Raw genomic sequence first — 15,270 nt, 5'->3', positions numbered from 1 at the left:
CTGCCCACAGAGGCCGTGTCCGCACGAACGCGTGGGACGCCACCGGCGTCTCAGCTTTGAAGCTACTGCGCGTGACCCGTAGACACCCTCCGCCCCTCCGCGGGTGGAGAAACACAGCCGGTATCTACTCTTGTTTGTGATTCCAGACGAGGCCCCTGTGGTGCTGAAGGGGCTCCGCTCGGACGCCACACGTCCGGTGTGGGCTCCCTGTTACGTGGCCCTTCCTGTAATCTGTTCACGAGGAAGTCCAAAGGGGGCAGCGGCAGGGGGGTGGCCGCGCGGGACGGGGCGTCGTCAGGAAACGCGGCGGCGGGGCGGGGAGGCCAGGCAGGGCCGCGGGGCTGCAGGAGGGGCCTCCGGCATCTCCGCGGACACAGACGTGGACGGCAGGCCGGCCCCTCGTGCTTGGTGGGCGCAGACCCGAAGCGGCGTGGCGGCAGACCCGGCCTCCGCCAAGTCCCCCCCCCCCCCCCCCCCCCCCCCCCCCCGGGGAAGGCATGATCCCCATTCCCTCTGGGCGTCAGGAGAAGGGCTGTGGACCAGCAGGAAGTCTCACCCCGCCCCAGCGCTCCCACCGAGGCAGGAAGTTACTGCTCCTTTGTTCTGGAGAGGCACGCCGACTCCCCGGCAGCTTGCGTGTCTGTGTGGGTGGCTTTCACTGGCCTTCGTGGCACCGCTGTTGAGGATGAAGCGTTAGTGGTCGACGCGTGAGGTCCCCCCTCAGGCACAACGAAAGCGTGTGCATTTGCAACACGTAGGGCCCCGTTTGCGATCGAGATCTTCCGGTAGATACGGGCAGACCGCCGCCCCAGGCAGCGCGAGGCTACAGGTGTGCGGAGCCAGCGGGCCCGGGGCGCGTCCGCCGCGTGCACGGGTGGAGGGAAAACTGACGCACGTGCAGGCACACGCGACTCTGTCTTTGCGGGGTCTCCTCCCCGTGTTTCTGCTCTCAAGTTCAAACACGTCGGCAACCCGAAAACCTACGTCCCCAGCTTGGCTCGTGCTAACGGGACACTCGGTACCACGTCTGGGGCTGCGAGGACCAGGGTTCAAGTGGAGACGGTGGCTCTCTGTACACAGGGATCTGTTCGGAGAGGTCGGGATAACATCTGCCCCCGTCTGCTCTTCAGGACGTCCTCCTGGGTCGTGGCTGTTGTAAAGTCTGCGGGGATCTCGAGGATCTGGCGTCTTCCCTGGGGCCCACGTCCCACCCCCGCCCCCGGGAGACCCCCAAGCCACCCCTGCCCCTGGGGGAGCCCTCACCCCACCCCCATCCCTGGGGCAGCCCCCACCCCATCCCACCAGGGGACCATTTCCCTGCTTTGTTTCCTCTTTTCTGCCTAAAACTTACACATTTGTCTGTACTCGGAGAGACCTGTGTGTCTGTGCCAGCCTGCTCGCCTCACCCACACCTGCTGCCAGGGACCTCATACGCTTCTGCTCCACGGGCTCCCGGAGGGCCCACGCCTCATCCTCGGTGCCAGGCACGTCACCGACACACCAGAGGAGCCCAGTGAACACTGGAGGGCAGCCCGCAAGCCCCCTCTGGCGTGGGCGTGACCTGCCATGGGAAGTGTCAGGAGGAGGCCGTCGGGACGGTGGGCCCAGAGGTCCAGCGAAAGCGGAAGGTCTGGGCGCTTTCTGATGGTCCGGAACGCAGGTGGGCACTGGGGGCCTCACCCACCCTTCCCCACCAAGCACCCTGCTGCGTGCGTCCGGGAGGGGTCTGAGCCCAGCGGACCGGACAGCCCCCAGAACGGGGGAGAGGGGGTCCAGGCGGGGAGGCCTCTTGAGGCGATGTCCCCGCACAACGCAGAGCCGATGGCCAGCAAGCCAGGAACTGGAGAGTCCCCTGATCTAGTTAGAGTGTCTGCAAACGAACAGGAGAACAGCCCAGCCCACATCCGAGACAGGGAACGTGTGTGGCCAGTGCCTCTGAGCAGCAGGGCAAAGAACGGAAGCAAAGGTACTGTCCGAACGGCACACCCGCTAGGATTCCCCACAGGTGGCACCGAGTAAAACCCAGAAGCGTCTTCAGATGCCTGAGAGTAAGATTAGCAAAGCCTCTAGACACAAGTCGATGTCAAAGAGCGATTTTATTTCCACAGCACAGCCACTGGTTAGAAATTGATTTTTTCCAGATGGTATGATGGTTAACTTTGTGCCACTCGATGGGGCTGAGGGCGCGAGGGAGCTGGCGAAGCATTACTTCCAGGTGGGTCCACACAGGCGTCTCCAGAGGCGCCGGCGTCTGACTCCGCGCCTCCCAGTGCGTGTGGCGACCAGCGGACCCGTCAGGCCGGAGTGGAAGTTGTCTCTGCCGAGTCCAATTCTGTCTCTCTCCTTGGGCGGGGACATCCGTCTTCTCTGACGTCAGAGCTCCGGGCTCGGGACTCAGGCCTCGGCCAGGTTTGCCCCCACGGACCTCCCTGGGGCCTCCCAGCCTCGGTATAGGATCTCAACACAGAAACTATGAACTTTATCGGAAGTCGTCCAGAAAGATCCAAACGGAGGGGTGTGGCGCGTGCCCGGGTTTGCCAGCTCGGAGCAGTGGTTTGGTCCCAGGTGAAATCTCAGCCGGCTGTCTGCGGTGGTTCGACACCGGATGCTGTAGTGTGTGGAGAAGCAAAGGGCCGAGACCATGAAAAGCCAGGTGACCTGCTTGACCGTCAGGACAGAGTGGCCGCGGTAATTAGCTCGGTGCGCCAGGCCAGCCAAAGCGAGCGGCGGACCAGGGCGGGAGGCCCAGACACGGCCCCTGCAAAGACAGCCACTAGACTTGTGACGACGGTGGCCCCACGAGCGTGGGCCACGTCTTTCCCCAAATGGTGACGGGTCGGTGGGTCCCGCCTCCATCCTTGGGTGCCGCGGGTACGCACTGGCCCTGTGGCAGAGCAGCCCCCTCCTGGGATGCACCCAGGGTGCACGTGCCCATGGGACAGACATCCTCAAGCGGACAACACAGCGGGCGGGCACAGCGGGGGACTCCCATGGTGGGGCGCCTCCCGGCATGGAGACCCACGCAGCGCCCCTGGGCAGACAGATGACCTCTGGCAGGCAGGGGCGGGGGCGCAGGCCACTAGAGCCACAGCCACCTTCCGGCCTCTGAGCTGGTGGTGAGTGTGCTTCCTGCCACCCACGAGGAGCAGAGAAAAGCAGAAGGTTCAGCGAGATGCCTCCACAGATGCTGTGAGCTGGGGGCCGTGCTCCGTGGGATGTCTCACTCGAGAACCCTGGGGACAGGCCGCTCGGATGCAGACCAGTCCCACTGCCAAGTTGCAGCCCTTCCCCCAGCGGTCAGCGATGATGCACCCAGCTGCCCCGGGAGAGGCACCAGTGGGGGCTGGACCCCCGGGCCTGGCTGCCGGAGCCAAGGGGTGGGTGGCCAGCGAGGACCACAACCGGGAAAGGGGCCCCAGCGGCACCAGACGTGGGTGACAGCCCCTGGTGGGGGCGGAGGGGACGGTGCAGCCCAGCCCAGTCCAGCCCTGTAGGGAGGGGGTGCCTGCCCGCCTGGGGACGCGGGGCAAGGGAGTCCTGGAGGGGCCCGCCCGGGGAAGGAGAGACCCCCATATCAACAGAGCATGAATCCCAAGTCCTGAGTGACTGTGGGAGCGGTGACCTCGTGGTCTCCACCAGTGAAAACTTCAGTTATGGACGGGGTTTCAGGCCCTGGTCTCCACCCCTGCCTTACCTCCCACCCACCCCCGTGGGGCCCCTGCCTTAAGCAAGTGACCACAGCGACCTTTCCGACCCTTGACCTGGGCTGCCGGTCCAGACGAGGCCTCGTCAACTTCCTCGCCTTCGAACGGCCACGGCGCTATGTTTCGCGCTATGTTTCCGTGTCTCTTTTGGGTGAAGTCAGTTCCTCCCCCCTCCCCCTCCCCTGGGGGTTATTTTGAGTGTTACACGGCTTTACTTCCTTCTCCTGCTGTGGTCACAGATTTTTCCTTTGATGGAGACACTGCAGACAAGGCTGTGCAGATGGTCCCTCCTGCCCTCTGAGTCCCACAGGGGGGCCCGGGGTCACCTGCAGAGCCCAGGTGTGTGTGTGTGTGGGGGGGGGGTCTGAGGAGGGGTCCGGGGTCGTCTGCACCTGCAGAGGGGGCCGTGTGCTGGCAGTGCTGTCGTCAAACACCAGCTGTTCTGGGCAACCTCTGGTCTTATTTACCCGAATTCACCTTTCACACCCCGCTGGGTGCCCTGTTGTCTTGCCTTTCCACGGCCGTGTCCCCCAACCCGCCCGTCCTCACGTCCTTGCCCTCCCGCCAGCTTGGAAACACAGGTGGAAGGCGGGGTGGGAGCTTGGAGGGCAGCCCAGAGCATTTGGTCACACGCCCTGGAGCCCAGACCACCCGGGGCTCCAAGATCTCCCGGGCCTTCCTCCCGATGCCCAGAGGCCCCGTCACCCTGAGGCCTGAGTCTAGGCTTCCCTGGCCACAGGCAGCCCTCTAGCCCCCTTCCTGGCCTCCCCTCTATTTCCAGCGGGGGCCCCCACTTCCTGCCCTTGGCACACCAGCGCCCCGCCCCCCCATCCATACCAGAGGTACAGCCTCCCCCACACCCCTGCCGGGCCCCGGCTGACGCTGCCTCTGAGGCACAGACGGAAGGCTGATGCTCACGGCCGTGCAGAAGGCCCCCGCGATGACGTCAGGACACAATGGCCCCTCGGACGTGGGGGGGGGGGGGCTGGGATCCCTCTTGGCAGAGACAGGACTCACTAAATGTCTCTGATAAGGTGTGACACAGGCTTCTCAGCTACATAACCTGACCCGCGAGTACCTGCGGGTCCGTGGCTGAGTCAGGACCCCCGGGCTCTGCTAAGCCTTCCCCCCACCCGGCCACCTCCGTGCCTGTGACATCTCGGTCCCCTGCCCCCAAGGCCAGGCCTCTGCTCCCCAGCAGTGCTGTGTGTCCACCACGTGTCAGGCCCACGGGAGACACCGGGAACCGACAGCTCACACACGCACAGCCTCGTTTTCGTCGTTCAGATTGTGCAAACTTCACAACCCCCCTTAGAACACTTTTATCACCCCCCCCCCCCCACCCCAGAGAAGCCCTGTGCCCTGGCCAGTCACCGGTTCTCACTGCCTGCCTGCCCCAGGAACTGTCACCACCCCGCACTTCCGGTCTCTGGCTTGGCCCATCCCGGCCTTTTCGCATTAAATGTTACCAAACGACACTTGACCTCTGACTGGCTTCTCTGTGCTTCCAAAGCTCATCCACGCCGTGCCCGCTGGAGTTTCACTCCCTTGAGGGGCGCCTGGGTGGCTCGGTCCGTCGGGGGTCCGACTGTAGGCCTTCGGAAAACGGGGTTGCGTCTAATTACAGGTTTTCTCTGCCGACCCCACCCTTCTGAGAATTACAATTTCAGCAAACAGCAATACGACGTTATGACACAGCATGACTAAAGACGGGGGCCGGACGCCTCCCTGCGGATTCGTGGCTTTGTTTACTTCTCGTGCCCAATTCCAGTGACAGCTCCTGAGCCACCGGCGTCTGCCCTGGCCGATCAGACCACAAACGTCCACGGACAGAGGGTCCGGACACCCCTCCAACTGTCAAGTCTTCTTGCCGAACGAGGCACAGGACTCTTCAACATGCTCGGGTTTATACAATTTATTCTTCTACCAACAAAATCATACAAAGGAAGCTACAAAAGAGACACGGAACCAACTTAGAGTGGCTGCAGTTAGGGTTCCACGAAGTTCAGTGCAGAAAAGGGTGTGCGGGCGCAGTTGAACCCTCACCCGCAGTGTGCCGCGAACATCGCCGCCGCGTGAACAAGGGTTAAGGGTCACAGGGGCGGTCCTGCTACGCGGTGGCTCTTCCTCAGCCAGTGTGAGCACCGCTGTGGCTTCACAGGTGCCCTCTGGGCAAAGGGGCCCTGGGCACGCCCCCCACCTGACACCTGACTCGGTGCAGACCCACGGCGGGCAAGAGTGTGGACGCCCCGAGCCCGGCTGCCGTGGTTTGGCACACGCTCTGGCCAGCGGTCACTCTGATGGGATGCGGACCCTCTGTGCCGCCCAGCTGCGCCTCGGAGACGTCTGGGCGCACTCAGCCTGTGCCAGACTTCAGATCCGTGGACTTGGCTGACCTCCCAGGATGTCCAAGGAAGCCAGAGAAAGCCAGGGACCCGGCCCTTTGGGGCTGTTCGCAGAAACAATCTCTTCACGGGCACCTTAATTATCACTGAAACTCCCCAGGGGCTTAAATAAATAAGCCATACAGACAGCAGGCCCGGGTCAGGGCAACAGCCCACGGTGGCACAATCGGGACCTAGAGCACAGACACCAGGGTAAAGCGCGAAGTCTACAGACCATCGGAAGGCAGCCCACGGAGCCCCCACGCACCACTGTCACTGTCCCCTCCATGCTGGTGGGAGGGGACACGCGGCCCAGTGCCACCGCCGCCCCAGGACCTCGCCCAGTGCAGCCCAGCCCCTTCCTGGGAGCCTGGCGAGACCCGGGTCCACGGGCGGGCACGTGTAGGTGGGTAACCACGTGGTGAATCCTCAGCAGTTAGTTACCACTCCCGCGCCCTGTGCCCACGCGGGACCCCGCTGCCGTCCAGGCCGCAAAGCCAGCCTGGAGCCCACCGGAATGCCCACCGAGACGACCACCCCACGCCCCCGGGGTTCCCTTTCTAGACACGCCCAGGCTGGGCAGATGTGCCCACACTGGGCGGGCTCGCGAGCGAAGCCACCCGGCTGAGCCTGGGGCGTAGGCGTGGACAGCTCTTCTCGGACTTCACTTACAGGAACACGAACAGGGACATTACAGGGACAGGTGCTGAGGAGGCTGACCAAGAGGCCTTCGGCCACCTTCCTGAACAGATGCTTCGTGGCCCGAGGGTGACCTTCTGTCCGAGCGAGGTTTCCCATGAGCGTCTTGGATGGGGCAGAACTAAAACCTAACCATGAAACCAGGTAGCTCGGGCCAAGGAAACCACATCTGGAGCTCACAGCCCAAGTGTGGAGGTCAGGACGTCAGGAGATGGAGGGCTGCGTCCCAGGTCCCCTCGAGCATCGACGTCTCCCCTCCAAACGAGGAAACCTCGGCAGCTGCGTGCTGGCTCCTGGCCTGGAGAGGAGTGCTGTGGGGCCATTCTGGAAACTTGTATATGAAGCCACACGGGGCACACTTCCCAGCCCGCCCGGCGTGTCAGGAGTAGATAGTGACCACCTCCCGGCCGCCGCCCCTGACCAGGAGGACCCTGTTGAGTCCTTCGGTCAGGACCTCCAGGAACTCCATGTCTGGGCGCCGGAGTTAAGGACACAGCTGGGGGCACCGCCGGCAGTCCCCGGGAGAGGGAGGTGGGTGTGCGGGAGAGGGGGCCCCGCAGTGTGGCCGGTGGCACCAACGAAGCCCAGTGCAGGCCTCGGCCGGGTGCAAGGCAGAGGGCACTCGGGGGTCAGCCCGCTCCTGCAGCCGGCCCGACGGGGCCTGAGGAGACCCCCGCCCCCCGCCCCCCACCCTGGGGCTCTGGCCGCAGCCGGGCAAGTCCCCCGAGGACCCACACAGGCCCCAAGTCCTGGTCTGGTCAGCAAGCACAAGTCCTGCAGCCTCTGAGAGCCGCCAGCGACCCCTCCGGCCTCCCCGTCCCCAGTGCCAGTGGGGGGGGGGGGGGGGGGGCTGCACCCCAGAGACCCCGTCACAGGACAGGGGCACACGGTTAAAGGCCGCGAGCCCAGCTCGGGGTGGAGCCGACCTGGGACCTCCACCCAACCAGGAGGGGCGGCAGGCCGCTCGGCTCGTCCACAACGGAGGGAACACGCTGCCCCCACGTGCTAAGAAGACGCCCGGGAGCAGAGCCAGCACCGGGCAGGGTCCCAGGTCGCCGCTCGTGGTACTAATTCCTGGGGGTCCCGTGTTCCTCACTGAGGGCCTCTGCCGAGGACACTCGGCACGTGTACGGTTCCGCCTTTGCCAATGCCCCAACACCAACCAGGAGCCATTCGCTGGGAACCGCCCCCCAGACCCTGCTTTCCTGGCACTCGGGCCAGGCTCTGGCCCCCGCTCCTACCCCAGCCCCTGGCACCGTGGGCCTCGCTCCGGGCCCTGCTGCTCCCATCCCCCAGCCCCTGGGATCCCGTGAGCAAGGGCAGCGAAGCCAGACACGTCCCGACGGGCACTGCCTTCACCCCGCCCCGCAGGCAGCACACGGAAAGGATACAGTTCTCGTCCCCCTGCCGGTTTTTGGGGGGTCCTGGCATGTTCAGCAGGACCAGCTGAGCCCCCCGGGACCTGCTGAGGACGACACCATTAAGCTTCACGGCCGTGTGCATCCGCCGGACGTTGGACTGGTTCCTGCGGGGAGATGGCCACTTGACGCCCATGGCCGTGCCGGCCCGAGCCCCGTCTGCCCATCTCCGTCCCGGGCAAAAGCAAATCAGACTCAAACGGCGTCAACTCCCCAGAGAACCCACAGGGGAGGTGACTCCGTGCGAGGCTGGCGGGCACGGGCCGGGGACGACTACTCAGCACGAGAAGGCTCTGGTTCCCGAACGTTCTAGACCGGGTGTCACCAAGCTGCCAAGCTTCTACATCTGCGTGCAGTGTCCCCCAGGGGGGCCGGGGACATCTCACCACCAGGCACGAAAGGCACTCACACACCCACAGGCTCTAAGCTCCCCCGGGGCAGGCCCCAACGCCACGGCCTAGCCCTGCTCACATGTGGCCTTGAGGTTAGCACACCCAACGGGGTGCACACGGCAGCATCTCCCTCGTCCTGACCCGGCTGGGGTCCCAGGAGCCTTGCACGTGCCGTGCAGCTCCAGGCCTAGAGCTTCTGGGCAAGAACGAGGCCACCGCCAGGGTCCACCCCGTTCTCAACCCAGCGCTCCTGGCCGATGGCAGAAGGACGAGAGCTTCCAATGCTCAGCAAGCAGGCCCCGCACCCCGTCCCTGCCAGCCACCCGGGTCTGCGGGATCCACAGCGCGGGCAGGGCGCCCGCTGGGCTCTGATGACCCCCTGGGGAGGGTCCCTGGCAGCCGCCTGCCCACCGGCACTCCCTGGAGCTCGAGTAGCTGCGGGACCTCTTCCTCGGCCACCACATGCGTCAGGTGGCTGTGTGGGGCACCACCCCCACCCCAAACCGTGTCCCGGGAGGCACTTGGGAGACACTGCCTGGGAGAGCTGCCTGCCTCCTTGACACGCATGTCCCCTGAGCCCGGGTCTCCTGCAGGACGGAATCCGCGGGCAGCCCTTCTGGGAGCAGGTCGCCGTGCCCCAGACAACAGGGACAGAGGTCCCCCCACACCAGGGTCAGTGCAAGGCCCACGGGAGTGGCGTCCAGGATGCACCTTTCAAAAGCTCAGCCCTGCAGCTGAATAAACGCTATCACAACCCCTGATTCCCAGAAGGACGGCAGGGAGCCGGGCCCCCTTCTTTCTCTGCAGTTTCGCCTGATAAAATTACAGGCTGGGGATCTGTCCGGCCACAACCAGGGACACTCTGGTACAAGAACCACGCATTAGCTGCCTGAACAGACCACAATCACCAGTGTTTGGGGACGACAGCAACTCCAGAAATGAGTGTGTGTGACATTAGAGGGTCTCTTACGGCTGAAAGTTTTGAAAACACATATAATCTTAAAATCAGGGGTTTGGGTCTGGCTGGAAGGGCCCTCGGCTCCAGGGCGACGTGCCTCGTGGAGGTCAAAGAGGCGCGGAGAGGGACAGGAAGCCAACGGAAAGCTGTGTTTGTTCCCGACGGTGGGCCGTGAGTCCACAATGTACAGAACCTTGCCGTAAGCGCTCTGAGCCCAGCGCAGGAGAGTGTGTGTGTGGGGGGGCCGGTGCCGTAGCAAAGTCAGGGCTCTGGTCCCTCGGCTCCTGGTGGGCACACGGCCAGGACAACAGGCACAACAGAGGTACGCCCACCCCTGGGGACACCACGATTGTCAGCCTCGTGCCCCCTGCGGGCTGACCTCCCCACTTCAGCCTCACGCCCTCCCGGGGACAGGATCTGCAGGCCCGTGTTCTTCGCAGCATCTTAGGGGAGAGACCCTGGTTAGTCCTCCATGTCCGTGTCTGGGTTTTGACAGACCTTATCTGGGGAGTGCTTTGAACTTCACAGAAAAGCGGACGCCAGAGTCCCCGTGTCCCTGCTCTTCCCCACGATCCCCAGACACGTCTACAAGCTTTGCTCCCTCAACAGACTGACACCCGCCCGTGTCCTCAGTGTGACGCACAGGGTTCCGGGGCCCCCCGGCCTCTAGCGCTGCACCACGGATACCTCCCGGTGGCCACCACCGCAGCGGACACACTGCAGGCGTGGGGGGCAGGGGTACGCGCAGCGGCCTCAGGGCGGGTCCCCCTCCTGCCCGTCCAGCTGCCCCCCAGCACCAGAGCACATAGGATCTGCCCACACCCCTCCTCACACCAAGGCCGGCAGCTCCCTGGGGTGAACGGTACCCAGGGCCGCAGAGTGGGACGATGTACGGTCCCCTGCAGAGACCGAACGCTCAGCCCCAGGGTGTGGACAGATCTCTAAGAGCTACCAAAGCATCCGCTTCTCTCTGCTCCAGAGCCAGCTCAGGACGAGCCCCCCTCCCCCCATCTCAGCCCTCACAGCATCAGAGAAGGGATTCAGCCGTGTGCCCTGAGCCACTCTGCACAGAGGGGAGCGAGTTAAGTAGAAAGCCACTGAAAGCCACAGCGGCAGCAGGCAGACCCCTGCGTGCGGGCACGTGCACACTCAGGGCCGTGCGTGCACACACACTGGGGGCCGTACGTGCACACACACGCAGAGCTATGTACACACACACTTAGGACCGTGCACACACATGCGCACACACACACACTTGGGGTCATGTGCACACATGCACACACACGCAGGGCCGTGCACGTGCAGACACACACTCGGGGCCACACACACACACATTCAGGGCTGTGCATGCACACACTCGGGGCGATGCTTGCACACACACACACGCTTAGGGCCATTCGCGCACACATACATGCAGGGCCGTGCACGCACATGCACACACCCAGGGCTGGGCACGCACACACACACGTGGACATGTGCACAGTTCACAAGCAGTGTGTGCCCAGCATGCGAGAAGACAGGCCTAAGAAGCATCCTAAACAGCAGGAGAGCACTTACAGACTTCCCCATTCTCTACAAGGAGGAGAAAACACAAGAACAGGTTACTTCGAGAGTGTGCACAATGAACAAGTTTAAACAACCGCGGGCACAGCCCAGCTGCCCTTCCCCGGCTCACCTGGTCCTTCTCCCAACAGGGTCTGACCCCCAGGCCCTTCCCCACAACACAAGGCCTTGGGGCTCTGGTCCTCACTGAAAACCCCTGGGGGGGGGGGGCGCCTCCCAGCACAGCCACGCCACCCGGCACCCCCCACCTGCACCTGCGCCCACCCTGGGGCTCTCGGCCCCACGCCACAGGCAGCACCCAGGCCCCGGCAGGGAGCCTGCACAGTCAGCGGGGTCACAGCCGGGAGTCCCCAGCTCCCTAAGGGCACTGACCCCTGACTGCTGGGATCCCAGATCTGGCAAACAGGCCCCGAGAGCAGACTGTGGCCCTCGGGCCTGCCCAGCCCCAGCTCTGTGACAGCCAGGACCTGCCGCCCGGGAGCCCGCGGGCCACACTCACGGCTTCAGGCTGAAGAGGTCTTTGAACCCGGACGCGCCTGGCTCCTTGCTCTTAAACTTCTCGGCGGCCAGCTTCTCCTTGGTCCAGGTCATCTGCACTTTGTCCGGTGTGGGTGGGGCTTGGGTCCTGGTGGCCACCACTGAATGGGACGCGGTATTCCTGTCGTGGATGAGCTGGGCCTGGCAGGGAAGCAGGGCACACCAACAGGAAGGTCTCCAAAACTCTCCCGGGAAGAAAGGCCGGGACCCCGGGACCAGCCCTCCCTGCAGGGGACCCAATGCCACCCCACCCCCGGCTGCCAGACCAAACTCGTCCCCTCTTCCTCCTCTGCTTCCTGCCCTGGCTCTGAAGGCCACGGAGGAAAGCCCAGGACGAGGGGACATTTGTACCCAGAAGTCTCTGCACTCGACACGGCAGGCGCCGGTTCTGAGCACACCCGCGTATGTGGACGGGGGCCGCCGGGGCCTGGGAGGGCGCGTGCCCTCACACCTGGAGCGGGTAGGGAGAGGAGGCGGAGGCAGAATTGTGCCACCGCCCGTTCAGAAGACCCGGCTTCGGGGCGCACGGCTCCAGAGACCGCCAAGACTCGGTCCTGCTGGCCAGGCGAGAACGCGGGGCACAGGCCGGCTGGGTGCAGCGGGCACCCGCACGCGCACCTCTCTCTCCCGCTCGGTCTTGGACAGTTGCATCTGCTTCAGCATCTGGGATCTCTGCTCCATCATCAACGTCTTCTCGTACGTGAACGCCGAGATGTCGTTTTCGACCTAGGGAGCCCCCAGGCACGGAAGTGAACGGGTGCCCCAGGCGTGTGTGTTCCACACGGGCACGCCTGCAGGAGCATGACCGTGCTGTGACCACGTGGGGGGGGGGGGGGGGGGGAGGGACAACCGCCACAGCTGAACGCACATCTGCCCGCGGACACGCAGCGCGGCCCCTGACGGAACCCACGCCAAGCTCATGCCACGTCCCGCACGAAGTTGCGACCACAGCCAACAGGAGCCATTTCTGTGCCGGGAGAGCCCGGAGCTCTCCCGCTGACCGTGGGGTCGGGATCTTCCCCAGCCCTGGCATGACGCTTGGTGGGCGACCCCGGGTCCTCCCACCGGCCCCGGGCGGGGTCCGTGTCGGGCACACACCGCCTCCTCTGCCCCCTCAGGGCCTGAGCCCTGCCCACCGCTCCCGAGAGCCTGCTGGGGGCACACTGCCTGGGGAGAGGCCGCCGGTGCTCCCACGGCCCCGGGGACCTGCTCCCACCCAAAAGCCTGGAGATGGGAACACGGGGGCCTGGACCCCAGGGGACCCACAGGGGACCTGTGACAGGGTGGGTGTCACGTCCGTCTTATGAGACATGGCCAGAAGGGTGCGTCACCTCTAGGGTCCCCTGACCATAAACCCCTAAACTCACAGGCCCAGTCCAGCCCCGAGAGAACACTGGAGCGGCGGTCTGGACAACACAGAACGTGTGGGCACAACCATCACGTCGAGCCCGGGAGCTGAGCGCCGGCCAGCCCACGGCGGTGACAGGTGGGCGGGGACCCCCGAACCCAGAACCGCCGGCAGTCCACACGCCTCACCATCTCCACCACCTCCACCTGGGCGCTGATCCGGAGGTGATACAGGAACACCTGAAGGTCCTTCTTCATCTGGATGCTGTTGTCATCCACCTGGGCCACCGTGAAGATGCGCATCCGGCATTTTCTCCACACCTGGCAGGCGGGGGGGGGGGGGGGGGGGCTGGCTTCTGCACCTGCACTTGGCCCAGGGAACCCCCCCCCACCCGCCTACACCGTGTGATACAGACATCCCCGCCCCCATCACAGGATCCCCCATCACAGGACCCTGAGCCCCTGTGCCCATCACAGGACCCCAAGCTCCCGCCCCCATCTCAGGACCCCAAAACCCCCACCCCCATTACAGGACCCCCCATCACGGGACCCCCATCACGGGACCCTGAGCCCCCGTGCCCATCACAGGACCCCAAACCCCCTCCCGCATCTCAGGACCCCCCCCATCACAGGACCCCAAGCCCCCACCCCATCTCAGGACCCCCCATCACGGGACCCTGAGCCCCCGTGCCCATCACAGGACCCCAAACCCCCTCCCGCATCTCAGGACCCCCCATCACAGGACCCCAAAACCCCCGCCCCCATCTCAAGACCCCCCCATCACAGGACCCTGAGCCCCTGTGCCCATCACAAGACCCCAAGCCGCCACCCCCATCTCAGGACCCCCCATCACAGGACCCTGAGCCCCTGTGCCCATCACAGGACCCCAAACCCCCACCCCCATCTCAGGACCCATCACAGGACCCTGAGCCCCTGTGCCCGCATAGCAGGACCCCACCCTCCATCACGGGACCCCAAAATCCCTGCCCCCATCTCAGGACCCCCCCCATCACAGGACCCCAAGCCCCCGCCCCATCTCAGGACCCCCCGTCACGGGACCCTGTCCCCCTACCCCCGTCGCAGGACCCCCCATCGCAGGACCCCAAGACCCCTGCCCCCATCACAGGACCCCCATCACGGGACCCCCATCACGGGACCCCGAGCCCCCGTGCCCATCACAGGACCCCAAACCCCCTCCCGCATCTCAGGACCCCCCCCATCACAGGACCCCAAGCCCCCACCCCATCTCAGGACCCACCCATCATGGGCGCCTGAGCCCCCGTGCCCATCACAGGACCCCAAACCCCCACCCCCATCTCAGGACCCATCACAGGACCCTGAGCCCCTGTGCCCGCATAGCAGGACCCCACCCTCCATCACGGGACCCCAAAATCCCTGCCCCCATCTCAGGACCCCCCATCACAGGACCCCAAGACCCCGCCCCATCTCAGGACCCCCCCATCACAGGACCCCAAACCCCCTCCCGCATCTCAGGACCCCCCATCACGGGACCCTGTCCCCCTACCCCCGTCGCAGGACCCCGGCTCACCTTGTGCTGCCGCAGCAGGAAAGGCAGCAGCATGAGCAGGCCCCCGTCGTGCACGACCCACCACACGTCGATATCCCCGTCGCTGAAGCGCTCCTGGTTTTGTGGAAACAGGTCCACGTTCTTGGCCACCAGCAGGGCCTGCTGCGCCGCCGTGGTGTCTCGGACGGTCTCTGTGGAGAGACAGTGGCGGGTCACCCGCACCGTGGCAGGAGTGGTGAGGCCGCAACCCCTGCGAAGCCCCCGCCTGGAGCGCGGGAGGACGGCAGCCCTCGCTGCCCTGGGCGCGGCTGGAGGGGCCTCCGGGGGACCTGCAGGGGCGGAGCTGGCGCACACAGGGCAGTGAGGGTCTCCCAAGGGGCGGGGGGTCACTCTCCCACGGGGCGCACAGCCGGGGCCTCCGGGAGCCTCGCAGAGGGGGCCCAGGACCCACCGACGAAGTTCTTCCAGGAGAAGGTGTTGTCCTCCCTCTTCCAGGACTCGGGCCAGGCCATGAGCACCGTGTTGTGCTTCATGCCCCCCAGGCCAGCCGACTGGATCAGGTGGGACATGCCATCGCGCAGGTTGGAGGACACCACCAGCTGGCAGAAACCCTTGGTCTTCTCCGCGCTCATCAGAGCCCGGATGTTCTGGGGAGATACGCGGGGGGGACCGTGAGGGGCCAACCACACGGTCACGGCCAGGCCCGGCGGCATTCTCGCTGTAGGGAGCAGCAGGGCCTC

The 15,270-nt window shown here is 65.2% G+C and overlaps 1 protein-coding gene across 3 annotated transcripts in view; it reads right to left on the bottom strand.

Annotated features, from left to right (window-relative positions):
- Nucleotides 1-5,604: 5,604 nt before the first annotated feature.
- Nucleotides 5,605-15,270, bottom strand: part of SLC12A7 (solute carrier family 12 member 7) — a 54,929-nt gene continuing 45,263 nt past the window's right edge. For all 3 annotated transcript variants that reach the window (XM_042953752.1, XM_042953744.1, XM_042953753.1), the window contains 7 exons: nt 14,982-15,177; nt 14,552-14,721; nt 13,192-13,323; nt 12,274-12,381; nt 11,618-11,796; nt 8,179-8,312; nt 5,605-7,258 (listed from right to left, as the gene is read on the bottom strand). In XM_042953752.1, the coding sequence (XP_042809686.1) occupies nt 7,167-7,258; nt 8,179-8,312; nt 11,618-11,796; nt 12,274-12,381; nt 13,192-13,323; nt 14,552-14,721; nt 14,982-15,177 (1,011 nt within the window). In that variant the 3' untranslated portion in view covers nt 5,605-7,166. The remainder of the gene's footprint in view (nt 7,259-8,178; nt 8,313-11,617; nt 11,797-12,273; nt 12,382-13,191; nt 13,324-14,551; nt 14,722-14,981; nt 15,178-15,270) is intronic.

The sequence above is a fragment of the Panthera leo genome, chromosome A1 (assembly GCF_018350215.1).
Source record: "Panthera leo isolate Ple1 chromosome A1, P.leo_Ple1_pat1.1, whole genome shotgun sequence".
NCBI lineage: Eukaryota > Metazoa > Chordata > Mammalia > Carnivora > Felidae > Panthera > Panthera leo.
The sequence above is the reverse complement of the archived record's forward strand: the minus strand, read 5'-3'. Positions and strand labels throughout refer to the sequence as shown.